The sequence below is a fragment of the Mauremys mutica genome, chromosome 5 (assembly GCF_020497125.1).
Source record: "Mauremys mutica isolate MM-2020 ecotype Southern chromosome 5, ASM2049712v1, whole genome shotgun sequence".
Classification (NCBI taxonomy): Eukaryota; Metazoa; Chordata; order Testudines; family Geoemydidae; genus Mauremys; species Mauremys mutica.
In genome coordinates, this window is record NC_059076.1 from 91,050,750 (window position 1) to 91,077,695 (window position 26,946).

Consider the following 26,946-nt stretch of genomic DNA (forward strand, 5'->3'; position numbering starts at 1 on the left):
CTGCGATTTTTCATTAAGGCAGCAACACTTTCATGTGTGTACGGCCCTCCTCAGGGTTTGTTGTATTTGGGGAGGAAAAAGTCTGTTTGGTAAGGCGTCACACACCAGAATGTCAGCTTCCCCCTGATACTTGCCTGAAGACCAGTAAACCTCCTTCTGCTCTCCATTACACAACCAGGAGTAACTGCATTGAAGCCAATGAAGTTACACAAGGGTCAAGCTGGTGTAAGTGGAATCAAACTCAGCAAGTTTCATCGCACAGTGTAATTACTCTGAAGACAACATGGAGTGACATTTTGGAATGGTGTTGTGCACTGTAATCTTTGTCACTTGGAGACAGGACAGTCTATTGCAAAGGGGCACAGGACTGAGAGTCGGACCTGGGTTCTACACCCAGTTCCCCATTTGTAGATGGGAATAATACCACCCCTTTGTTTTGTAGGGGTGTTGTGAAAATAAATAGCAATGTTTCTGAGACACTCAGATGCTACAGTGATGAGCCATAGGAAAGCACACGAGGAAATTAATAATTCTGTCTTCAGGCCTAGAACCATCCATTGAAGGATGAGGAAAACGTTCTGCCCCCGACTTGCTGCGTGACCTTGGTTTTGAGCAAGGCTCTGTACCTGTGTTTCATCTTTATCCCATAACTGGATCCTCAGTTTCCTAAGGGCCTGATCCTTCACCACTGAAACCAGTAAAAGCTTTGCCATAAACTTCAGTGGGTGCCAGGTCAAACCCCGTTCAAAAACCCTTGTCTGTGCAAACGGTGGGCAGAAAGTGAAGGAGATTGGTGGTTCATCCTCTAGGCATAACTAAGTTATTACATAAAATTAATAAGACTCATCCCAGATACCTCTACATATCAGTACTTTCCTTTCAGTTTCCTTTTTTTTTTAAACTAAGGGTATATTAGCTTCTCCAAATTTAGCTTAAAATATGTCAACATTGTAAAATAAAGATCTACATTTTAAACTGGAGTGTTTATATGCTTGATTCTGCTCTCAATGAACTCCGTGGCTAATTTATCAGTGAACTAAGAAAGGTCAAATTACTCTGCTTTGAACTGTATTCACTCAGGGCCTGATCCAACACCACTGAATTTAATGGAAAGAATTTCATTGACTTCAGTGGGCACTGGATCAACAGCCAGCCAGAGAAGATTATACAAAAAGATGCATATAATACCTTAAGGTATGCAGTTAAAAGTGCATTTCATGGGGAGCCTGGTTAATTACAGCTGCTGTACTCTTACCGAGCAACGAATTTTATTTTTGTTTAAGTTTATTTCATTTTGAGAGCCACAGTCTTAGGTATGAAAGAAACTCTACAGACTTGGAAGGAAGAACAAGGTCTATGGGTTTTTTTTTTTGGTTTGGTTTTTTTTTGGTTTTTTGGAACAGATTAGTAGAGTTGTCCTGGGGCTGTCTTGAAAGTAATTATATTACACAACACAGGAACAAAATAGGCACCTGATGTGTGGAAAATTAGTTTTCCTCTTTGAGGTTTCAGCTAGAAGGGTAAAAAATTAAGGCAACAGCAGGCTACATTACAACCACAATTGCAGAGAAGCACTTTCTTTGTACCTAATTCTCAGTATGTCAGGATAAATTTGCTTCAGGATTATATATAAAAATATATTTGATATTAAGCAATAATTATTAGTAATTCATTAATTTAAAAGCACTTTCAAACTTGGTCTGTCTCTACACAATTTGGACTGTTCAGTTATTCACGTCCCTCTCATTGACTAGACCCAGGGAACCTACTAAATGCTCATCTACTCGCCACTCTTCTCACCCAGAATTCAGCTGAAGTAATGTGTTAATAATTAAGCATAATAAGTGCTAATTGAGGCTCCCCTTGTGGCTATTTATATGCAAAAGCCTTTTAATTGAAATAGCCAGTGTCACAAAAGTCATGTGCCTACTGTTGTTAATGTGGTGGGTTTTTGTTTTGTTCCACAGGCGCTTAAATACTTTAAACAAATGTGCAGTGATGAAGCTAGAAATTAGTTCACATCGGAAAAGGGTAAGTTGGTTTTTTTTGTTGTTTTTGTTTTTTTAACATCCTACATTACAGAACCATAAAAAAAAAAAAGCTGAACATGGTCTCGTAGTTCATCTAACTTAGCTGCAGTGCAAGATTGTTCCTGGGCCAAATCTGGCATCCTTATGGAGGCAAAACACTCTTTACACTTCATTGTGATCTTTTGATTAAAGACTACAGGATTTGGCCCTGTAACTGAATAGACTCATTGACTCAGTTAAATCTTTTACGCACGCTGGGACATGGATGTGTAGACTCATTGACTCAGTTAAATCTTTTACGCATGCTGGGACATGGATGTGAATCACTCGCAACTACTGTGCACTTATGGGGGTCAATTTATGGGGGTCAGCTATTAACACACTCATGTTGAGCTGTGATGATGATTCAGTTAGCTCAGATGGTGCTGACTGAGCAGCATGGACCAGAGTAAATCATCATCTCAGCTAACTTGAGTCGACTCTTCAGCACTACATTGGAACACCGGAATGCTTTATTATGTAGGCAGGCTCAGGGGGAGCAGAGGACTCCCAGCCTTTCCCAAAAGATGCTCAGCTTGCAGAGTTGGGCCCATGACTCCTGTGCTTTTAATCACCGTTTAAAATACTAATCTAAGCTAAGGCAAAATCTCTGAAGAATAGTGTTAAATAAGCTTGAAGTAGTTTGCACATTGGTAAAGAAATCAGCATGGATTGTAGTTTCTTTGCTGTTCCCTCAAGACAATCTCATTAGTCAGTGAGACTTAAGCCACTACCGTTCAAGATGAGCAATGATAGAATTTCTAGTTTGGATTTGGTATGATAGTATTTATTAAAAGTTTAGTTGCGCTTGATTTTTAATAGTAAAGTATAAATAAAAGTATTGGCATTATAAAACATTATGCCCTTGCTTAAGTCCTCAATTGATGGGCAAAGGCATTGTGAAAGGTTTTTGACACTTTTCTCTTCAGTTCAGCTGAACAGCTGGATAGCAGTCTGAAAACATGTCTGAATGCTAAAGGTCAACAGTAGTCAGGACTGTCCCCTGGAAGTGAGTTGTTGCAGATGAAGATGACTAAACTTAAGCAATACAAATGCTGCCATTCTCATGACAAGAATTCATGCAAATGCTCTAAGGGATCAGTCTCTTCCCTCCCCCCCCCCCCCCCAATCCATTTGTGGTATGTAGCAAAGAAGGTTCAAAGATAACATTTTTTGATCATTCTACATTTCCTGTATGTATGCTAAGTTTTCTGACTACCAGAAGATTTGTTTCCTGAAATCTGAGCCTGATTAACATCAGAGTTACCAAGAAATTTTCTACGAAGTCTGGATCGTATGTTTTGGTTTGGACCCATTTCTGGTTTTGACTCAAGCGTCAGTGGAGTAATATACAAATATAGGGCCAAATTCCACTTTTGTTGACTTAATTAAGACCAGGATTTGGCTCTTAAGCCTTGTTTACATGAGGAAAGATACCTGTTGCTGACAGGGTGTCAGCAATGGGTGCATCTATCTGAATGAATACTGTTTTCTTGGTCTTCCCTTGTAGTCAAATTATGTTTAACGCCAATTGAGTGGCACCCATTGTCAGCCATAGATAATTTTCCTGTTCTAGGCAAACTTCTCCATTGTTTCCTCACTCATGAATAGAATCTTAAGTTTCGGCATCCAGACCACAGAGTGCAGTGTGTCCTTTATGTGCTGTACATACATGTGTTTGTAATCAAACACGAGTACTGTTTGATTTTTATTTTTTTTTCCCTGGCTTTGTGAAGTGTCATATGACTAAAAAGGGAACTGGAGCTAGGGGAAGATACCCCATTAGAGGCTACATGAATAAAGCCCTCTGAATGATCATTTATTATCCAGAGAATAAACTTAATAGTTCCTGTGTTCCTTATCTAACAAATGGCTTCTGTGGGTTTTTTGTTTTTGTTGTGGTAGTGTTGGGGGGTTTTTTTTGGTTTTGGTTTGTTACTTTCTGTCTTCTTAAGGAAAACAATTTAAGCAAACAGACTGGAACTTTGGCACATATTAACTATGTAGAAGACTAGCTTTGGCAAGCTTATCTTTTTGTTCTTTGTTTAGCACCAAATGTGTATCCTGCATTACTTCGGTGTGTTAAAATAGTACTCTTTTTTTAGTTCTGGTCTTCCAACTTGTGTGTCATATGATCTTCTCCATGTAGATGGAAAAGAAGTGTGTTGGTCATACAAGATCATTCCCGTGCAGTAAAAGGTTGAGGCTTAAGTGGCAATGTTGAAACATACCCTCAGGCGCTGCCCATACATCAAGTATATCAGTGGAAAGGTTACTGACAATTTACTTGTGTTATACACTCTTGCTGGCATTTGCTGCTCAGTATCTATGAAGTAATGTTAAAATTGCCTGGAGCTAGTCTGAAGTAGAAACTTCACAGGACAATCTTAGTGTCAGCTGCTGGGTTATAGGGGGAGGAAAGGACCAGGTAAGAGCCTGGAGACATTAATCTCTGGCAGTGTAATAGGTTCTCTTGCTATTTCATTAGTCACAGTTATAAGACCATTTAAGCTTCAAGGATGGGTAAGAAGTTAAGCTACTACAATTCAGAATGTCTGAGAAGCATCTCTTTATTGCAAAGGAGAATATAAACAGAGCCACTATCAACAGAGTAACATTGGAGAGAGACCGGAGTGAGACCTGCCCCTCACTGACTCCAGTTTAAAATTTTATGCATGCCAGGAATTTCCACTGATCTCAAGGGTATCCACTGTGACCAATTAATTAAAAGCCTAGAGATACTGGGGTTTGTTGAAAAGAGCAATTTAAGGCAGATTATATTATTTGCTCTGTTTGCTTTATCTACAAGACGGCTTTGAAATGAACTTCAAACATATATTTTCATCTATTTAAAAAAATTGTCTTAAGATATATTGCATATTATATGTTATCATTAACTATGATTGGCTTAAAAGGCCCAATCTTGCTCTCATTGAAGCCCATGGCTGTTTTGATATTAACTTAAATGATAGCAAGATCACACACTTAAGTATACTCACTGAAAGGACTTCGCTATCATCACTACCAGTTTGCCATTATACTTTATGGATGCTCTCTTTGCTTGCAGAGTGAAGATTCTGATGAAGATGAGCCTTGTGCAATAAGTGGTAAATGGACTTTTCAGAGGGACAGCAAGAGGTGGTCCAGGCTTGAGGAGTTTGACGTCTTCCCTCCAAAACAGGATTTGAATCCCTCATCCCCAGAAGCGCCTCTCCTGACAAACGCAGCTAGCCATGAAAGCGTGCTGACAGACCTCAGCGAGCGTCAGGAGGTAGCTTCCATTCACAGCACCAGCAGCACCAGTAGCCACCAAGTCACCCTCCAGAGCGAGGCAACCACCACCAGAACAAACTCAGTCGTTAGCGTTTGCTCATCAGGCAACTTCATAACGAATGATGACTCCTTCAGTAGCTTGCCCTCGCCTAAGGAGCTGTCTAGCTTCAGCTTCAACATGAAAGCCAATGAAAAGAATGCCAGGTCTAAAACGAAGAGCCTGTTAAAGAGGATGGAGAGCCTGAAAATCAAGAGCTCTCACCATGGCAAAAATAAAGCCCCTTCCAAGCTGGGTCTTATTATCAGTGGGCCCATCCTGAAAGAAGGCCTGGATGAGGACAAGCTAAAACAGTTTAACTGCGTGGAAATTTCTACCCTCCATGGCAATCATATTAATGTCCCCATGGTACGAAAAAGGAGCGTCTCCAATTCCACCCAGACCAGCAGTAGTGGCAGTCAGTCTGAGACAAGCAGCGCTGTCAGCACACCCAGCCCCGTCACAAGAACACGCAGCCTCAGTGCGTATAATAAAAGGGTGGGAATGTACCTCGAAGGCTTCGACCCCTTCAACCAATCAACCTTCAGTGATGTCATGGAGCAGAACTTTAAGAACAGGGGAAGTTTTGCAGAAGACACTGTTTTTTTTATCCCTGAAGACCACAAGCCAGGTACTTTTCCCAAAGCACTCTCCAATGGTAACTTCTCCCCATCAGAGAGCAACTCTTCGGTGAACTGGAGAACTGGGAGCTTTCATGGACATGGACATCTCTCCCTCAGGAGGGAGAACAGTGCAGAAAGCTCCAAGGAACTGAGCACTGGGAAAAGGCGCAACTCCTCTAGCTCAGTGGGCAGCCGCCTTAGCATTTATGACAATGTACCAGGCTCAATTCTGTATTCCAGTACAGGTGACTTGGCAGACCTTGAGAATGAAGACATCTTTCCAGAGCTGGATGATATCCTGTACCACGTAAAAGGGATGCAGAAAATAGTGAACCAGTGGTCAGAGAAGTTTTCAGATGAAGGGGACTCTGATTCAGCATTAGATTCGGTTTCCCCATGCCCTTCCTCTCCAAAGCAGATTCATCTTAATGTAAATAATGATCGAACAACCCCCACTGACCTTGACAGTACAGGAAATTCCTTGACTGAGACTGAAGAGCCCTCAGGAATGCAGGACAGAAGGGACTCTGGGGTGGGTGCATCGCTGACACGGTCCAACAGGTCAGTAACAGGGGCTTCTGCCACTAGACCGGGGTGGGCAAACTTTTTGGCCCGAGGGACACATCTGGGTGGGGAAATTTTGTATGCAGGGCCATGAATGTAGGGCTGGGACAGGGGGTTGGGGTGCAAGAGGAGGTGCAGAGTGCGGAAGGGGGCTCGGGCAGGGGGTTAGGGTGCAGGAGGGGTGCAGCAGGGGCTTGGGGTGCAAAGTACAGGAAGGGTTTGGGGTGCAGGCTCCGGCCCAGCGCCACTTGCCTTGAGCGGCTCTGGGGCGGCAGCAGCATACACCGGGGCTAAGGCAGGCTCCCTACCTGCCCTGGCTCCGCACTGCTCCCAGAAGTGGCCAGCATGTCCGGCAGTGGCTCCTGGGGGTGGGGTGGGGCAAGTGGCTCCGCCGCATGCTGCCCTCACCTGTGGGTACCACCCCCGACGCTCCCATTGGCTGCGGTTCCCCATTCCTAGCCAATGGAAGCTGCAGGAGTTGGTGCCTGCAGGCGAGGGCAGCGCACGGAGCCCTCTGTCCCATCCTGTCCCCCACCACACACAGGGGGCCGTGGTGCCAGCCACTTCTGGGAGCGGCGTGGGGCCAGGGCAGGCAGGGACCCTGCTTTAGCCCTGCTGCACCACAGGGCTGGCAGTCCCGTGGGCCGGATTGAAAGCCCTGATGGGCTGGATCTGGCCCGTGGGCCATAATTTGCCCTCCCCTGCACGAGACCCAATTAAAGCCTTAGCATAGCAGTAGTTGTGGTGATTAAAGTAAATATGTGACTTTTCCATATCCGTTTCAGAAATTAAGGGTGAGGATAATATTTTTATAGTGCCTTTAATCCAGAATGGTTTCCAACCAAGCCACTTTAAAACAGTGTATTTGTTTATTCAAAATGTGTCCACCACCGAAATGCAGCTCTTTCTGCAGTGCAATGTGAGAGTCATCTTCCAGCAACATTAAAATAGTTTTTGGGGATGGGCGAGGAATAACTTGTCAAAATGAAACTGGGGTGTGTGGAGAATGCAGAATGTAGTTGCCCAAATTTTACATAAGCCAGGATACTAGTGGTGGTATCCCTGCTCTTTCCAAAACAGCATCACAAAAGAGACCCTGACTATGTGGTCAAAGCCTTCATTTTACAACTTGTTCAAAATACGGTACTTCCAACAGCAAAGTGCCCCTTTCTACCATATTGTGCAAATCACTGGGAGGTAGTTAGTGCTATCATGGCCATCAGCCCAGGTTGTGTGCTCCTACATTAACATCTGGAAATTTTGCCTCATCTACTATATAACAGGAGGTAGGAGTTTCTGATATGTAGTAGATGAGGCAAAATTTCCAGATGTTGTCAGAGAAATCTCAATATGGAATGGAATGTTCTGCTAAATGGCACATTCTTAAACAACACTCATTAGAACGAATGCCCTCCACATCATTAGAGAGAATCCTTTCATTGTGGTTTCTACATGTATCTTCCAAAGACACTTCAATAAATTGCCTTTTATTTTCCCCTCCTTTCCTGCAGGCACAGATTGAGATGGCACAGCTTTCAGAGCTCCCACGGGCCCAGCTTGAGCTCTGTGTCATTACAGATTAATAGCCAGTCTGTGGCACAGATGAACCTACTGCAGAAATACTCTCTTTTGAAGTTAACTGCCCTCCTGGAGAAATACACACCTTCCAATAAGCATGGCTTCAGCTGGTAAGGACCATTCAAATCCTAGGGATTTGCCTGTCATGAATGAATATAGAAAACATCACTAATCCCCAACTATCTTCCCTCTTCCTGTTTACTTGCATCTAATTAAAATGCATTCTGCCACCTTCCTGGGAGGGCTCCAGCCTCAGAGGACAATACTAAACCCATTAACCCTTCACATTGTTTTAATGTCATTGGGTGGCAGATGCTCATTAATAGGGAGTCACAGAGGGTGGCTGCAATTAACACAAGGGACATGGGAATGCATTTCAATACAGATGCTTTTGGAGCACAGACCAGCTGGCTGTGTTGGGAAAAGTCCAGCTAGAATCCACAGCACAAAGGAGTAATCGTATATTAAACCAATTTGCACTTAAGGAGACCTACTTCAGCGCATCTTAAGATACCAGAAAACTGTCTTCAAAGTCTCCTGCCTTTCTCCTTCATTGGTATTCTTAATATTATTTATTTAATGCCAGGGCACGTCAGTTGAGTAAGTTTCCCTCACTTCTAGTGTGTCGCTATCTGACCACTAACTTTTTTATGTTGAATACATTTTGTTTTAAAAGAAAAACCCAAATCCAGTTATTTTATTATAAAAACAAAATGAAAAAATTAGCAAGTTTGGAAAAACAGCTGAGTTTTCATGTAGCCACTTCAGGTTTTCGTTACCTAGTCAATATCTTTTGTCAGATTAGTGAAATAGAAAACCTGTTACTGCCATATCTGTATTGCACAGTCTGTGTAACCCTAAAGCAGCAAAAAGTACAATATAGTTCGGAGGGGTTCCCCCTTCGTTCTTATGGCCTCCTCCCTTCTCCAGGACTCTGAGTATTTAACTCCAACATCAAAGTAGCTCCTGTTCAAAGGCTGTTATTATGTGAGCCATGCTAAATACAGAAGTTGTTTGTTCTGAAAGACAGAAATAAGTATTGACCGGCTATTCCTGCATGCTTCAGATTCTCAGTGGGGATCGTAATGTGTTCTTTCACATTCTGCTGGCATGTTTTTTGACAAAGCAAGTATTATTCACACATATATCAATAGTGCCCCATGTTTAACTATAGTGTAATACAGTTTGATTCTTTTTATTTTTTGTAGAACAGATTAGCCCCCAAAAGCATAATACATTGTTTGTATAGTTGACTATACATGCAAAAGTTAAGAGTCTCCCTGTTTTCTGTCCTCCAAAGTTTTGTATCCTACATTAACTTTCTCTTTCATTAGCGAGATGATCTCAACACTTTCAAATGGTAAAGGATTTTTTTAATATGAGAAAACACTCTTGAGAATCCAAGAGTAAATAATTCTTTTGAGCTCTGGTAAATTTTTCCTCTGAGTCAAAAGCAAATGGAAAGGTGTCTCATTGAAACTAGGGGCCTGACAAGGAGGGGGGGTCCCTCAAAGGGATCATTAGAAGAACTGAAATTTTTAGCTGACAAACTCAAATGTATTACATCAGCTTCCTGCTGTTACACATACGGGTGGGCGGTCGGCCTGGCTTGAGAGCTTTATAGACTAAGTGGTTGACATACAAAAAGGTTATTGTTCACATGCCCATCTTTCTTGAGAGACCTAAAGAAGCTACATTATAAAGGGTTGTTGGCCACGGGATTTATTTTGAGTCTACTATAGTTCATCCTGGCTCCTGTTCTCCCATGGCATTTGTTGTACCAGTGTTGATAGACTAGCACTCCCTAGTAATGCTTGTAATCAACATATAGCCTCCTCCTAACATTAAGCATCATAGAGATGCTCCATTTCCCACCCCCACCTTCTTCTATGGAAAAGAGTAAATATTTCGTTTTCAGTGCTACAAATAAGCCTTTCACATAGTATTCACTCTATTAAAGTCTTTCCATTTCACTTATTTTTTAGCATGTTACAGCTACTGGAATCTAGAAGCTAGGGGTGGGTGGGTGGGTGTGGTGAGAATGTTGTGTATGCTGTGCTAACAGCTATGCTTTCTCCTCCTTCTCTCTGCTTAAACAGGGCTGTACCAAAGTTTATGAAAAGGATTAAGGTCCCAGATTATAAAGACCGAAATGTGTTTGGAGTTCCCCTGCCAATTAATGTCCAGCGTACAGGGCAGCCTCTCCCACAGAGCATTCAGCAAGCCATGCGGTACCTCCGCAGCCACTGTTTGGATCAGGTTAGTTTCACTTCCTTACCATTCCACTACGTGGTCACCATCCCAGCACTTGATTATTTATTGTTCTTGAGCCAAATCTTCAAGCCCTTATTTCCTTTTTACTCTAGCCATATTCAAGCACAATTCCCACTGAAGTCAGTGGGTAGGACTGTAGGATTTGGCACCTCCTTGGTGGATTTAATGTCTGTGGTTTTTTTTTTCTTTTTTCTTTTTAAATATGCAAACACATGTAGGTTGGACTATTCAGGAAATCTGGAGTCAAGTCAAGGATCCAGGCTTTGCGCCAAATGAATGAGAGCTCAACAGACAGCGTTAACTATGAAGGCCAGTCTGCATACGACGTGGCAGACATGCTAAAGCAGTACTTTCGTGATCTACCTGAGCCGCTCATGACGAACAAACTCTCTGAGACGTTCTTACAGATCTACCAATGTAAGTCCTCAGATTCCCAAAGTGGGACAGAAAATTGGGCCCTGGTTTCAGAGAAATATTCCCAAATATGCACTCCTACAATGTCTAATGGCTGAACTGCCAAATATATCCCTCATCTGGGCACCACATGTGTTGGCTTCTAGGGAATTTGTAAACAATGCCATTTGATACCATCATATACTTTACCTTCTTTTTGAAGTACCCATTATTTGTCATCCTGCCTCTTGTGAAAGTGAGTTTTGGTTCTCTAGTTATATAGTGATATAGATGGCAAATTTTCCCAGTTTCATCTGTTTCTGAATGGTTGGAACCAATATAAACCCTCTGCCTCTTTGAATTGGAATTCTGTCTTCTCCGGGCATGCTTTGTGATTGAGATTGAAAATAAAGTTCATGTCTCATGGGGGGGAGGGGGGGGCGGTTTGCAGATACAGGGTTAGGAGAGCTTTGACTTCTGAAGAAATTGCAAATTTGCTTCAAAAATTACTATGTCCTTTTACATCAGGATTGCCCAAACTTGACATTCCTTAATCTTGTGTCATTTTATGCCCGATAGCAGCACTCATAAACATATGAAAACATTTTTCAATCTTACAGCTGCCATTTTATCATTTCTACTACTGGGGCCTAGGGTGGGATCCACAATGGTACTTAGGCACCTGGGTCCCAGTGTTGGCTCCACCGCAATCCACAAAACTCCTGCCGAACCCTCTTGGCACCTAAACTCCCTTGGTGCCTAGGGGCTTGTCTACACAAACAATTGTTTCATGGCATGGTGGGGTGTGACTCTACCCCACACCGGCCTGCCACAGACAAACTATCCCTGTAGACCCTGCTGATGTGCAGTTACAGTTACTTAGTGCACTTTGATCCAGTCCCGTTTCAAGGAGGGTTAAGATCAAGGTGGGTGCCCTCAATCAGTGGCCTAGACAGTCATTTTCACACTCTCTAACCCAATGGCTATTTAATTTATCCGCCGTGGAACAGTCATTGGGCTAGAAAGGTGGGGGACTCCGGTCCAGTCTCCCAGTTCCAATCACTTTTTTATTTCCTCCACAGTGGAATAGCTTCAACAGGAGAGATTGCAGGAGCCCCACATAAGACTATCCCAGAGCTCACTGGTTAGAGCTCTGTCCCGAGAGGTGGGAGACCACTGTCCAAATCCTTTCTCCCCCTCTGGCAGAGGAAGGAATTAGTTCTGGGTCTCCCACATCCCAGGCAAGTCCGCTAACCACCAAGTAGAAGTCAAAAGATGGGTGGTGCTGCTGATGCCAACACCACCACCAGCCATTCTGCATAGCACGAGGCAGGTGCCTAGCTCATTTAGCAAGAAATATCTTGGGCACCTCAGCAATCTGACTTCAGGTGGCTGGTTCCTGTTCATGGATCAGTAAGCAGAGTTAGGTGCCTATCTCCAAGAAAGGGGCAGGGCTTAGCACACACTTCTCATTGGCATATCCTATTAGCTAGCTCTGGCAGCTGGCATGCTGACTTTTTTTGTGGATTGAATTCTTAGGTGCTTATCATCCTCTACAATGAATAGGGGGAGCCTGTGCCTAACTCGGCTTCGTGGATTGCAGAGTTGTTCCTGTGGTTCGATCCCCATCCCCCTTCCCAGTGCCTAAAAGTGAGGTGCCATGGCGCTCAGCGTTGCAACACTGAAGTCCCTTTGTGGATTCCCCTGCCCAGCTAGTGTACTGATGGGCACTCTATACATAGCATGGTTGGAATGATTTCCAAAATCCCTTTGTTTTAGCATACTGTGTAGTCTAATTATCTGGAAAGAAACAACTAATCTCCCAGTAGGGTGATTTCCCTTCATTTCAGCTTGATAAATTGAGTTCTGTACAGATTGGAAGCATTGTGTAGGGGGTCTTTTGGTGACTACACAATAGATGATCAGATCACTCCCCAATTCCCAATTTTCCCTCTGTGTTGAGCCGTTAAGATGAGAATACCTAACCGTTCCTTTGGAATGGGCGGGAGTCAGCTGTCATAACATTTGGATCCTCTGACCTCTTTGGGAGGCCAGGCTGATGGATACATGGACCTTGTGATTTCATGCTCTGTGGTCCCATGGTGTCCTCCTAGGCTCCATGGTAGGGTAGCTCCAATAGAGCTGTGCTGTGAAGGACTCTTCATGCTATCTGTCTAGGTTTCATTACTGCCCTTGTCACCATATCTGAATGCCTTACACTGCCTTCCCCCAAAACTCTCCAGGGGAATTCTACAGGGCTGAAGGAGATGTGCTAATGCGGACTCAATTAGCACCAACTGATATGATGTGGGATAGGGATGTAGAGGAATGATGGCTGTCCAACCACCCTGGACACTAACCCTTCAGAGAAATACTTTCTAGTGGCTGGTGCCAAGGGAAGTTTAATACGGTGCTACAAAAACTGTACTCCCCATGTTGTGTCTCCTTCCCCTATGATTGATCTGCAGGGGTTGCAGCTGCTCTGCCCATAAAATGAGATGAGCTAGGCCAGAAGTTTTGATCTGCTGTCTATAGACAGCAAAATCCTTTGGAAGTTGTTGTAAATTTTTCTTCCATGTGTATGGCCAGAATTTCCCCTTCCCTTGGTATTATGCTTAGCATATTGTATCTGATTGTGCCTGTGCACCACTTGTAAAATGCCTTGAGCTTGTTGAGGGTGGAAGGCAGTATATCATATGTAAGATATTTTAGTGTACCCTTTAAAACATTTTAACATCACCACCTACATCCATTTAAAAAAACCCTACAGTTTAGCTTATGCTCAAAGTGATACAAAATAGATGGTCTGTTAGTAATGAGAGAATTACAGATGAGACATACTGCCAAGTTTCTCTTGAGCATGTCATCAAAGTTTTGCAGTGCTAATGATGGTAGAAACGCCATATGATTCAGCCCCTCAAGTTGCCTTATTGGAGATGGTTCACTGGTACTCTGAGAAGCAGAGCTGGCCTGGGTTATTTCATTTTTTTTTTCTCCAGACTTTCAGTTTTTATAAAAACACGAGTCAAAATTTCCTGCCCAAGGTGTTTGTTGTCAGTAACCACGGAGCCCTGTAATGGTATGGGGCCGCATGTCAGTGACTTTCTTTTTCCACCATGTGACTTTGAAAGATCTACTCAATAAAACAGGCCTGTGTATGTTTGGTGAAGCACTTTCTGGTATTTTTTGGCATCGGTGTTGAAAAGGTTTAGTACCCATTTATTTATTTCATTTTATTGCTTCTCTGATTGTTAAATATATTTCCTGTGTGAACTTTTTGAGAGCTGAAGTATTTTTGCTGGAGTCTCTTAGCTGGACTTTGTTTCCATGTTCAACACTGCCCATGGTCATCAGTCAGACTTCTGCAATTAACAGCTCTTTTAGCAGAGGTGCAGGAGGACGTAGTGCTTGAAATTAAATTCTATTACAAATTGTGGTACAGGCACAACTTTTATACTATTGAGTTTCTCTTGAGGCAGGAAATAACTGAGGGTAGGTAAGTTGGTGGCAATAAAAAAAAAAAAATTCCTTTGTGTGTTGCCTGTGACTGGTATGCCTCCTGGAGGAAATCCTTGCAAACCTGAATAAAATAGTTGAAGCTGGAGTTTGGATTTGGATGTATTCATGCTTGTGTATGTGTGGAAAATCAGTGAGCTGATGAGAATATTACTATTATTATGCAGATGTGCCAAAGGATCAGCGGCTCCAGGCTATCAAGGCTGCTGTTATGCTTCTACCTGATGAGAACAGGGAGGTCCTACAGATTCTTCTCTATTTTCTGAGTGATGTCACCGCTGCAGTGAAGGAAAACCAGATGACGCCAACAAACCTTGCTGTGTGTTTAGCACCTTCCCTCTTCCACTTAAATACTCTCAAGAGAGAGAATTCTTCTCCAAGGTACGTCTCCAAAGAGTGCAGGAGAATATAGTTCAGTACTACCATTCCTGTGATACTACTCCTTTATATCAGGGGTCCCCAAGCTTTTCAGGACCAGGGACCGGTCGGGAGCGCTCGTCCCGCGGCTGAGCTGGACCGCCCGCAGGCGTGCCTGCGGGAGGTCCACCGGCTCCGGTTGAGCTGCCGCAGGCATGACTGCGGACGGTTCGTTGGTTGCGCGGCTCAGCTGGACCGCCCGCAGGCACGCCTGCGGCAGCTCAACCGGAGCCGGTGGACCTCCCGCAGGCGTGCCTGCGGGCGGTCCAGCTGAGCCGCGCGACCAGCGAACCGTCCGCAGTCATGCCTGCGGGAGGTCCAGCGGAGCCCCGGGAGCAGCGGCCCTCCCGCAGGCATGACTGCGGAGGGAGCGCTCGTCCCGCGGCTCAGGTAGACCTGCGGGAGGTCCACTGGGTCAGTTCGCGGCCCAGTTTCTAAGAGGCCGCGGCCCGGTACCGGGCCGCGGACCGGGGGTTGGGGACCCCTGATTTATATCATTTAGCAAGTACTGGGATTCCCCTATTACAGCTACCATCTTGCACTTGCTTTGTAGTAAGTGAATTATCTCCACCACCACCACCTTTGATTACATTGGAAGCTTTAGAAGATATGTTAGGTGCAAAATGTATATTTGATCCCACTCTGAATTGCTGTAGGTATTTATAAAACAAAACTAACCTTTAGAGACTTCAAAAGTGGCCAAGGAAATGCAATGTCCACCCCACAATGGTAGCACCTGTAGCATAATGTGAACTCCTCTAACTTCTCCTGCAGTTGTACTAAAGTATTAAAATAACACCACTAGGTATCACTGAGAATTAAGAAGGCATGTTTTAGCCTCCTTACTGCATATGCCTTGTAATTCACCTAGTTCAGTTTTGCCACTATTCTGTGTCAAACTAGGTAATTAAACTTGAAATTCCCAGAGTTTAGGTCAAGCTAAAGAAGGGGTGGGTGTTATGAAGTTCATTGGGGCATTCCTTTGCAAACAGGTTGGTAGAAAAATGAAAGAGGTGGTCAGATAAGAAAGTAACCAGGTCTGAGGAACAATAGATTTACCCTCATTCACTGGAGAGCAACCTAGTTTACACATAATCAGAATGGAGTAGTCCAATTAGTGCTGCTTCCCCATTCATTTTATACATAATCACACACTAATGCTGGTATTCAGATCACCAGCGAGAGCAGGGAGCCAAAGTGTTTACAGACAGGTGTTTATTCCCATTTCTGCTTATCTGGGGGTAATTGAAAGAAAAGTCTTTGCCTAGGGATGAAAAAGTCACCAAATAGATTACCAGGGACTCGATGCACATGGGGGAGTTAGGCTGAGCATTGCAGCACCTAACATTTAGGGGCCCTGCCACTCAACGGAATTCAGAGCCCTGAGTTGGGAGTGGGTGATAAGTGCTATTGAAACTTTTTTTCAAGACATTGAACTATGACTGGCAACCTGCCTCTGAGGCCATGTTAGCAACATCCCCACAGCTCTTTACTGTAGGTGGAGTCTCAGTTTTCCCATTAGGAACACTCCATTCTCTTTATTGGAACTGGTCATGGTGGTCAGTAGGCAGCCAGTGGCTATTTCCAACTATGAACAAGTTTGCAATGGGTTAGGTATGCCTGTTCTGTGGCAAGTCTGCAATAGCAAGAAAAGACGTCACTAACATTTAACATTACACCAAACGTTTCTGTCCTAGGCAGCTCTGGTCTATGCTATCAGGACATTAAGCAGTATAACTGCACACTTACCAAGCCATTAACTAATACTGACTTGTTTATTTTCCTCCTCCATAGGGTGATGCAAAGAAAACAGAGTCTGGGCAAACCTGATCAGAAAGATTTAAATGAAAACTTGGCTGCAACTCAAGGCCTTGCCCATATGATTGCTGAGTGCAAGAAGCTCTTCCAGGTGAGACAGCCATCTGTGAAACAAATAGAACCACTGGTTCAGCAGTGATCAAAAGAGATCTATGAAAAATAGACAAGTTTTCAATGGAGAGCCAAGAGTCTCTTTAGTTTGTTTAAAGACTATATTATTAGACAAACAAATAAGCACCTTTAAAAAGCATACAGAATCGTAGGACTGGAAGGCTCCACGAGAGGTCAGTCCAGTCCCCTGCACTCATGGCAGGACTAAGTGTTATCTAGACCATCCCTGACAGGTATTTTTCTAACCTGCTCTTAAAAATCTCCAGTGATGGAGATTCCACAACCTCCCTAGGCAACTTATTCGAGTCCTTAGCTACCCTGACAGGAAGTTTTTCCTAATGTCCAACTAAACCTCCCTTACTGCAATTTAAGACCATTGCTTCTTGCCCTATCCTCAGAGAAGGAGGGAAGTAAATTGTTCTCGTTTAACCTCAGAGGATAGGACAAGAAACAATGGGCTTAAATTGCAGTAAGGGAGGTTTAGTTGGACATTAGGACAAACTTCCTGTTAGGGTAGCTAAGCACTCAAATAAGTTGTCTAGGGAGGTTGTGTTCTCTGGACTCTCTCCAATTTGTTCACATCTTCCTTAAAATGTGGCACCCAGAACTGGACACAATACTCCAGGTGAGGCCTAATCAGAGCGGAGTAGAGTGGAAGAAACATTTCTCGTCTCTTGCTTACAACACTCCTGCTAATACATCCCAGAATGATGTTTGCTTTTTTTACAACAGGGTTACATTGTTGACTCATATTTAGCTTGTGATCCACTATGATCCCCAGATTCCTCTTCACAGTACTCCTTCCTAGACAGTCATTTCCCATTTACTTCAGACCATTTCTCCAGATCACTTTGAATTTTAATCCTGTCCTCCAAAGCACTTGCAACACCTCCCAGCTTGCTATCGTCCACAAACTTTTTATAAGTGTACTCTCTGTGACTTTATCTAAATAATTGATGAAGATATTGAACAGAATCAGACCTAGATCCAATCTTTGCGGGACCCTACTCATTATCCCCCCTCCAGCTTGACTGAACCACTGATAACTACTCTCTGGGAATGGTTTTCCAACCAGTTATGCACCCACCTTATAGTAGCTCCATCTAGGTTGTATTTCCCTAGTTTGTTTATGAGAAGGTCATGGGAGACAGTATCAAAAGCCTTACTCATGTCAAGATATACCAAATCTACTGCATCCCCCTATCCACAAGGCTTGTTACCCTGTCGAAGAAAGCTATTAGGTTGGTTTGACACTATTTGTTCCTGACAAATCCATGATGTTACTTATTATATATAAATATGTATATATTGTGTGTAACAGTAATAAGTACGTTTGTTGTAGGTGGTGCTGGTAGTGAGGACTGCAGTTTTTCCAGTCCACAGGGTTCAAAAATTATGAGTCAGATCCCAAAGCATGAGTGTGGTTTAAATAGAAGCCTTGGGCTAGAACACAATAGCTGGGAGAAGGTGCTCCAGGAGGAGGGGCATTGGGATGTGGAACGGTGTGAACATGGTTTGGTGTCTGACTTGAGAACCTGCCCTCTGATTTGCAGAAAAGCTGAGCACTCAACTACAAATTTAAGTCAATGGGAACTGTACTGTGAACATATAAATTGTTATTAAAAGTTGAGTACTCTGAAAAATTAGGCCGTGTGCTTCTCAAATTGAGCACTCAGAATTAGTGTAAAATTTTATTATTTGTGTCACTTCCTTCACCACATAGGGATGTTATGAAATTGATTCATTAATGTTTGTGAAGTGCTCAGATCCTATAGTGGTGATTGCTGTAGAAATGCCCATGAGACAATTAAAAATTCTGTGTTCAGAACACAGTTTGAGTAGTGTGCAATAAATGAGGCATGGGGTACACATTGAACAATGAAAAGAAATATTGAGTAGCGGTTCCTTTATTGAGCACCATCCATTCTGTGCCCTGAATGAGGTCCTGTGTAAAAATAATTAAATCATGTAATTAAACTGTATGATGATGCATGCACACAAGGAGATTAAACTAAGGCTCCATGAGCAATTTTAATTCTGGCACTTAACATGAGTGTTTGATTTTACAACGGTAGCATTTTAAATGTAGTTTGTATGCAATATGTATACATATACTGCACCCCTCCATGTCTCTCATTCACTGTTTTTTCTCATCAGGGTTGTGACTATATTTAGCTTTTAAATCCCAGTTGGCAGGAGCATGTAGCAAATAGGAGCATGTAGCAAACATTTCTTTCAACAATTGGGGTTTTTTTCCCCTTCATTCTTTATCAGGCTCTTTCTTGTCTCCGTTCTTTCATTTATACGCTACTATCAATCTCTAAATTCATCCTCTGTGTTAATTGTCATACTGCATGTCTGCAGTGGGGAGCATTCTGAGTTCAGATGACTGTCGTTTTATGAATTTTTGAACTGTTAGCTTTGACCATACTGAGTCCTTCAGAATATGAAGAAACAGTTCTAGGATGATTATTCTCTTTCTGCAATTCCTAGATTCCAGAAGAAATGAGCAGATGTCGGAATTCTTACACAGAGCAAGATCTGAGGCCTTTAAGCCTGGAGGAACTTGGGCGAATCAACAGTACGGAGCCCTCAGACTATCATTGCTACCTTCAGGACTGCATGGATGACCTGCTTAAAGAGATAAAGGACAAGTTCAAAGGCTGGGTCAGCTATTCCACATCAGAACAAGCAGAGCTGGCCTACAAGAAGGTATATCAGTGGAGTCCCAAGTTCACAACTCCTGTTTAGTTGCCTGTTTTCTGTTGTTTAGTCTGGTACAGAATAGACCTTTCAATAGATGAGGGTATAGCAGAAAAAACAATTGGTAAAGTGCATCTGTATTCTGAAAAGTGATTATGCAGGGGGAACCCACACTCCCTAGTGGGTCTGCTGCTTTTAGGGACAAAAGTAAGTTTATTCCTGTTCATTCCACAGAGCCAGCACATCTAGAAGGCAGCTCACTGCCTCCTGTACTTCCTTGTGCATCATAGTCATCAAAATATTTACTGAACTCCATTGACAGGATCAGTTACCCCTGTGCAAACCTATAGCCAACAAACTTGCAGCGATGTAACTGGAGGTATTGTTTCGCCTGCAAGAACCTTTATTACTGGTAATGGTGGGTAAGAAAAGCAGCTTTCTTGCTTCTCAGATCAAGTTTGCAGAGCTAGAAGTCATTGAGAGGCAATAAAGATGGCACCACAGGGTGGTGGTCTCAGTTTTCCTTTTCAGTTTAGAACCCCTCTTTTGAAGTTATGATCACTCCCTTTAGAAGGTAACTTAGAAGTTTGCACATCAATTCCATTGGGCCATGCAGCTTATTCTCATGCATGAGGTTCTCTCTCTTATGACAAGATTAATAAGACATTTTGTTTTGACCCCTTTATAGTATGTTTTTCAACACTAAGAAATTAAGAAGGAAAAGTGTAAATTGTAATAGTACTGACACGCCTATGTTGATGTTCCCAGGTGTGTGAAGGACCCCCACTCCGGCTGTGGAAAGCCACCATTGAAGTCCCTGCTGTGCCTGAAGAGGTTTTAAACCGTTTACTTAAAGAGCAGCATCTTTGGGATGAAGATCTCCTGGATTCTAAAGTAATTGAAATCTTGGACAGTCAGACAGATGTATACCAGTATGTCCAGAACAGCATGGCACCACACCCAGCCAGAGACTATGTGATTTTAAGGTGAGCTTTCATATACTGCAGCACTAGGCTTAAGACAGAGAACTATCAAAATTTAAGAAAAAAAATCTGGTTTACATTACTTCAGAAGAAGGCAGTTTGTAGACACATGCCTATTTATGAAAACTCTAGCACTTTTTCTAAGGCTAGTAGAAATGTGTCCCTTTTCTTACAGTAATGTAAGGCAATTATTTCATGTTTGTTTTTAACAGAACATGGAGGACAAATTTATCCAAAGGAGCTTGTGTGCTGTTAGCCTCCTCGGTGGATCATGACCGTGCTCCAGTGCTTGGTGTTAGAGTTAATGTGCTTTTGTCCAGGTATCTGATTGAACCCTGCGGGTCAGGAAAATCCAAACTCACCTACATTTGCAGAATTGATTTAAGGTACAATCTCCTGCTTTATCCCACCAGATTTTGTTGGTGGCGGCAGTTCCTCTGGAGGGGTTTCGTTTTGGGTTGATTATGCAGCATTTGTACTCATAGGCGGCTCATATCATAGGCTGAAGAAGGCTATGCCTCCCCAAACAACCCCGTATGGCCCCACCCATGCTCTGCCCAAGGGCCCCTCCTGCTTGCCCCTCCCTTTGGCCCCAGCCCAGGCAGGCTGTTTCTCTTCCAGGAACATGCTAGGGCGACAACCTGTGGGTGGACTCACACAGTTATTCAGTAAGCCGGGTACATGTTTTGGTGATTCTGTTCTTTATATAATTAGTTGTTTTTGTTCCCCTTCACTTCTGGTAGGCATGAATATTTGAGAGAGAATAGTTGTATTCACACACTTCTTACATTAGTGACAGAGCCCAAGTTCTGATGAAATCTTACTTTTCTTTGCTCTGGTAAATCTGTGTGCATTTGATTTGGATGTTGTACAACATGAAAACTAATAACCGACCTCTCCAGAGAAAAGATGTTTCTCAGAATTCTGTTCAACCAGGCTTTTTGGAATAACCAGTAGCGTAGCCAAGTAGATTTTCATTTGCGCGCCTTTGATATATTTTCTTTGCGTAAGGACCAGTATTGCTGATAGAGCTTCTCATTTACTTTGTTTCTCTGTTACAGGGGCCACATGCCAGAATGGTACACTAAGTCTTTTGGACACCTGTGTGCATCTGAAGTTGCTAAAATCAGAGACTCTTTCAGTAATAAAGAAGTAAAATCCAGGTGACTACAACTACTCATCAAACCCATCATCAATGTACACATTCCTAGCAACTGAAGACTGTCGAATGGATGACATGCAATTGGTGTCTTGGAAGACTCGTATATTGAATTGGACTGTGACCATCCCATACATTTTAAAGCTGCTTCCTGTCTGTGTAAGGTCTGTAGTATAGACCTTGACTGGAATATATAGGATGACTGTGTGCAGAAAAAAATAAAATAAATCAAAACTGTATATTGTACTATTACTAGATGGTTTGAGTTGCTTCTGAGAAGCAAAAGACTCTTAACACAAATATATTATGGAATAGGGTGAAGATACTTCATTCCCATTTGCTATTAGCTTTATGTACATACTTGTCATTTTATTTGTAATTTGTTGAGGGACTGGTGTATCCACTGGAATAGCTGGTACTCTTCAATGTGCTCTCACGGAGAGAAGCAAAGAAAGGTTTGCACAGAGATAAGTGTGAATGTGTGTTATTGTTGAAAGGAATAGCTAGAAGCATGGTGTCTGGCACACTGATATGGATCCACAGCATGGATTTTAATGTATTGGATACAGTTCAACCTGGAATCTCTGACTACCCAATGGACCAGCAGCAGCAATCCTTCATTCTTGCCTGTTTTGTGTTACTAACATTGTTAACCTGTAAGCAATTGTTATAGTAGACTTGCTCTGTCTGTTTCATACCCACATGATCTTTTTAGGAGTGATTTAGCAAATTTACTGCAATACAGAATACACTTGTAAACTATGTAGATTGAAGTAGTGTTGAAATTCTTATCTAGTGGCCAAAAAAGCCATTAATGTCAAAGTGTTTTATTGCCTAAAAGTGAATATTTGTTGCATTTACTCCTGGATGTGTTGTAATAATTGTACATGATCATGGTATGTTTCGCTATATCCTAATGGTTTTTAAGAAGAAAATGTAGACATAGGAATCCTGATGGCAGGATGCTAAGGCAGCAGACAGAGTAAGTTGACTAGGAAGATTCATATGGATTTTCTCTCCTTTACCTGCCTTTCTGAAAGCTGCACATTAACATGAAGCTTTGAGAGCTTCAGTGTGAGCCATTTAATTTTTTTTAAAACCCTTTGGATATTTCTCACTGACAATCATGTTATGGACAGTAGAAAACCAAGAGGTCCTCTGGAAAAGGTGGTCTTTATGCAGGTTTTACTATAAAGTACGGATTTGATTTAGAGATGCAGTATTATGTGAAAAATGTATTTTGTGACTGAGGGTATGAATGAGTTGCAAGGTGGCTGAAACTGTTACCATTGTCAGTATTATTTTTTTTAAAATGGCAAATGTATTAGTTTCCTCATGAATAAGGAGCCTTTCTATATTCAATTTGAAACTTTTTGAATTTGTAAAATCATACGGTGTACATACCAGTCCATCGTAAATATGTAACTTGCCCACAGTGTACTGTCAAACATAAGTAAAGCATGATAAAGATAATTATTTAAAATATACTTGTATTTATACCTCAGATATTCTTTTGGGGTTTTGTACCTCAAGTTTTTTTTTCCTTCTGTTGTAAATATGCTTTACATGATTAAGGTCTAAGAGAGAACACAAGAGGAAAAGGTTTATAACTTGGTATGTCTGTACAGAGTATAATCAATAAGTGCACTATTAAATGTTTAAAACTGGTGGGGAAAAAATCTAGTGTCTTCACATCTTTTTGCATATAGTTCTTCTTAAATTCCTGCCCCTAAACTGCATTTCATACTAAGTCTTATCCTGAGAGATGAAATCCATGCGAGTTAAGAGCACTCCAGCAAAATTGCTCTGGACCTCACAGAATCATCATCATAAAGCATCCTCTATTCAACTCCTACTCAGAAGTAACCACTGACATCAAAGGGAATTTTTGCCTGAATGGGAATAGGGACTGCAGAATTGGACCCAACATCAGTACAATAGCTCCAGGAAGCAGAGTTCCTACCCTTGCTAAATCAATCTTCTGATTGAAAAATTGCATTAAGATAGGGCTTCATGTAAAATGAGCTTCACTGCAACCAGGAAACTGCTGGCTGTCCAGGAAGTGAGAAGGTTCTTTTGAAACAAGAGGACAAATGAATAAAATGTGAAAATCTGAGAAAGTTAAATCCTATGCACCAATGAAACAGTCAAGCAATTAACAATTAAGGTTAATAGAAATACCACCTGGGCATCTGGAAAAGGTTTTTTTTTTTTTTTTTTTTTGGAGGGGAGGGTCTCTACAAGGTTTTTGGTGGGGGGCGTTGGTCTGGGTTGTTTGTTTGGTTTTTTTTTTTTTAACTCCAAATCAATATTTTAAATGGTGCTGCTTTCTAATTAAGAGGAGCACCTACTTTAAAACTTTTGATGAGCAGGGCTGGGTAATCTCAACTCATTTATTTTAATAGCTCCTCCTTCTAACTGGACCCATAGAGCAGTCCATGCAACGTAGCGATAGGCATCTTGAACATACTTTTACTGGTCAGAGCTAAACAACCCTATTGCTTTTAAGAGTTCTAGAATATTACACTTTTCAGGTCAGAAGACCTTGACCTGTTTTATTCTTTAGCAATCCCCTTTTTGGGCTTCTACCATGAAGCACTTCCCCCCTACTCCTCCCCAAACTGTATAGAGTAGTAATCAATCTGTTAAACAGCAAACAACACAAACTGATAAATGCATGATGAGATGTAAGCTGCATCTTCAATTTCAGGTTTTTCAACCCATGCTGAAGTTTACTCAGACCTTGTAGAGTTAGAACTAAACATGGCTTTTCTTCTTCCTTGGCAGATATGCCGAAAAAAAAATCCTGCCACAAACATTTTAGACTAATTGGGACCTAAAACATCTGATTTCTCTGGAACACTTTGTTTCAAATTATTAAGCCCATCTTATTTCATTAGCAAAGTCAGTTTTCCTTCACCTTTATGCCTTCCTAAGCCCTTTATGCCTAACCAGGTGTTTGTTTGGTTACTTCAGGTTCAATTGCCCAACACTAGTCATAGTTCCGTCTATTTTTTTAAGGTAAAGTAACACTCATACACCTTAACTCTTATTTAGACCAACTTTCATTGCCGTCAACGGTAGCTTTGTGCAGAGCCAGCTCTAGTCACCAGCAAACCAAGGACGTGCTTGGGCTGGCAGAATTCCAGGGGCAGCATTTTTTTTTTCCCCCGCTTCAGGAGTTGCACTCTTGGAGGGGTTTTTTTGCTTGGGGCAGCAAAAAAGCCAGAGCCGGCCCTGGCTTTGTGCCAGGATCCTGCATTGCACCCCAATGAAATTCCCAATACTTTATTTGCATGACAAGCTATACAATTCTTGCCTAAGTGTACCTCAGTGAGGATCAAGGTATTCTATGCAATTCCCATTTGAATTTTTGAAAAATCAAGCATGCCATTCTCAGAGTTCAGTTTTTGGAATCCCATGAAGAGAATTTCCCAACACCATGAAGTTATAATTTCAGTCAGTTCATCTTCAAGCATTACATGCCAAATTCTCTCAGTTATTTTGAGGTCCTAAATGAAGTGATCAAAGTGGTCTCAGCTCAGTTCTTGAGGCCGGGAGACCATCTCACAAACCAGAAGGGTCTAATTTGACCTAATAAGGTGAGGTGCAAGGAGGACCTAAAGACACGCCTCTCTCTCAAGTCTGGGTTATATTACATGGTCAGTGGCCATGAGCCCTGCAGGCTGGGGTAGGAAACCCTGACTAATACTGGGCATGCTCAAATGCTGAGAGATTTTGCAAAAGCACTGCAGGACAGGTGAGTGTGGGTCCCCTGGGACCCCTAGAAATGGAGGCTGATAGCCAGGGGCTGTGTAAGCCACATGCAACCCACAGACCTGTATCCAGCGCTGAGGCAGCAAGGGCCCCTTGCCATGCTGATGGCTTAGTTACGTGTGAGGGTTGGGCCTGAGAATTGAGTGGCAGAGGAATAGCAGGAGCCATGCACTTGGAGGACCCCTGCAGGCTCATGGTTGCAGAACATAGACCTGGCACAGGTTGCTGCTGCTGCTGCTGCTGTTGTTTGCAGCCTGCTGGAATCTACAAAGAGCAATGTGCTGGTCCTAAGGTGACCAGATGTCCCTATAAAATCAGGACCATCCCAATATTGAGGTGTTTGTCCTGATATTTCACTCCGTTGGCAGCACTTTTTCTTTTTTTTGCTCTGCTGGCAGACCGCCCCCCCTCCCCCCAATGTGTCCCTATATTTTTCTCCTCTCATCTGGTCACCCTAGCTGGTCCCCACACCCATAGCTGAACCTCCAAAGTGTCAGTTCTGCTGCAAATTCTGGATAGTAGGAGTGCCCAGGGCAGAGCCTCCATAATGTTTAGAGGTCCCTCTTCTCCAAATACCCCCAACAAATTCAAATGCGGGTCACAGGAACCAGTGCACTGCTCTTGCTAGAGCTCTGAGGGCGGCAGCAGCAGTAGCAGCGATTCACAGCTCTGGTTACCCTGACAGAACTTCTGGCTTGGGCAGGGGCAGAGGTGAAAACTCTAGGAGCAGCAGCCCTAGTGCAGGGCCTGGGCCAAAGGGAGTAAATTACACAGCATGGAGCTGGGCAGAGTGGGAGAATGGGAGGAGCAGCATGGGGGTGCAGCAGTAGGATGACTGTAGGGTGCAAAAGTTTGAATGTGTGATGTTATAGCACATGGGCCCCAGTGCAGGTGTTTACTGTGGGTCCTCATCTTTTTGTTCCCCTGCCACTGGCAGATTGTAGGAGGAGGGGACACAGATCAGGTGGGGGCCAGTCAGCATTCGGTGACCCAGCTGACTGTTAAATCTGACAGTTGGGCGTTGTGCATGTTCCATGCTTGGGCAATGAACTGAATAGTAATTATCTAACACAATCCTTTGTTTGCCATTTATGGTGTTTTCATTGCTACAATGTTGCTATATCAATAACTTCAGTTGTCTTTGCTGAATAGCTTTCCTCATTATAACTTACTTACCCAGCTGTAGATAAAGCCTGCCTTGACACTTATGCTATGAGAAATTCCTGAAAATAAGTGTTCATCTTACCCTTCATAGTCCTACAAAGTACAGCTCTGGGCTGAAAAATGTCTCCCCCTTTGCACCTCCACAATACTGCTAGTCATTTGTAAATTATAAATTTTATAAATAAATGTTATTACTTTGTCTCCTAGCAGCACCAGTCAGGCTCAGTGACCCATTACACTGGGACCTGAACAAACACCAAGGAAGAAATAATCCTTACCCCTATGTGCTCTTAAAATCTATTTTATTAACTTTTAAAAGTTTGTGAATAGAGGAGTACTCCAAGACGAGCAACTGGGCACTGCAGCAACTAGCTGTGGCAATGGTAAGGCCATTCTTAGACTACTCCATATTCTGGTTTCAGCACTCAGCATTCAGCGAAAAAAAAACTATCAAAACTAAAGTAAGGAGCTAGAGGGAGTAATCTCT

The 26,946-nt window shown here is 42.7% G+C and overlaps 1 protein-coding gene across 2 annotated transcripts in view; it reads left to right on the plus strand.

Moving 5' to 3' along the window:
• DLC1 (DLC1 Rho GTPase activating protein) overlaps nucleotides 1-23,003 on the plus strand; it is a 374,569-nt gene extending 351,566 nt beyond the window's left edge. For both annotated transcript variants that reach the window (XM_045018647.1, XM_045018649.1), the window contains 11 exons: nucleotides 1,968-2,031; nucleotides 5,137-6,563; nucleotides 8,078-8,254; nucleotides 10,244-10,403; nucleotides 10,637-10,835; nucleotides 14,495-14,708; nucleotides 16,539-16,653; nucleotides 19,167-19,385; nucleotides 20,145-20,362; nucleotides 20,572-20,745; nucleotides 21,421-23,003. In XM_045018647.1, coding sequence (XP_044874582.1) covers nucleotides 1,968-2,031; nucleotides 5,137-6,563; nucleotides 8,078-8,254; nucleotides 10,244-10,403; nucleotides 10,637-10,835; nucleotides 14,495-14,708; nucleotides 16,539-16,653; nucleotides 19,167-19,385; nucleotides 20,145-20,362; nucleotides 20,572-20,745; nucleotides 21,421-21,526 — 3,073 coding nt within the window. In that variant the 3' untranslated portion in view covers nucleotides 21,527-23,003. The remainder of the gene's footprint in view (nucleotides 1-1,967; nucleotides 2,032-5,136; nucleotides 6,564-8,077; nucleotides 8,255-10,243; nucleotides 10,404-10,636; nucleotides 10,836-14,494; nucleotides 14,709-16,538; nucleotides 16,654-19,166; nucleotides 19,386-20,144; nucleotides 20,363-20,571; nucleotides 20,746-21,420) is intronic.
• The last annotated feature ends 3,943 nt before the right edge of the window (nucleotides 23,004-26,946 follow it).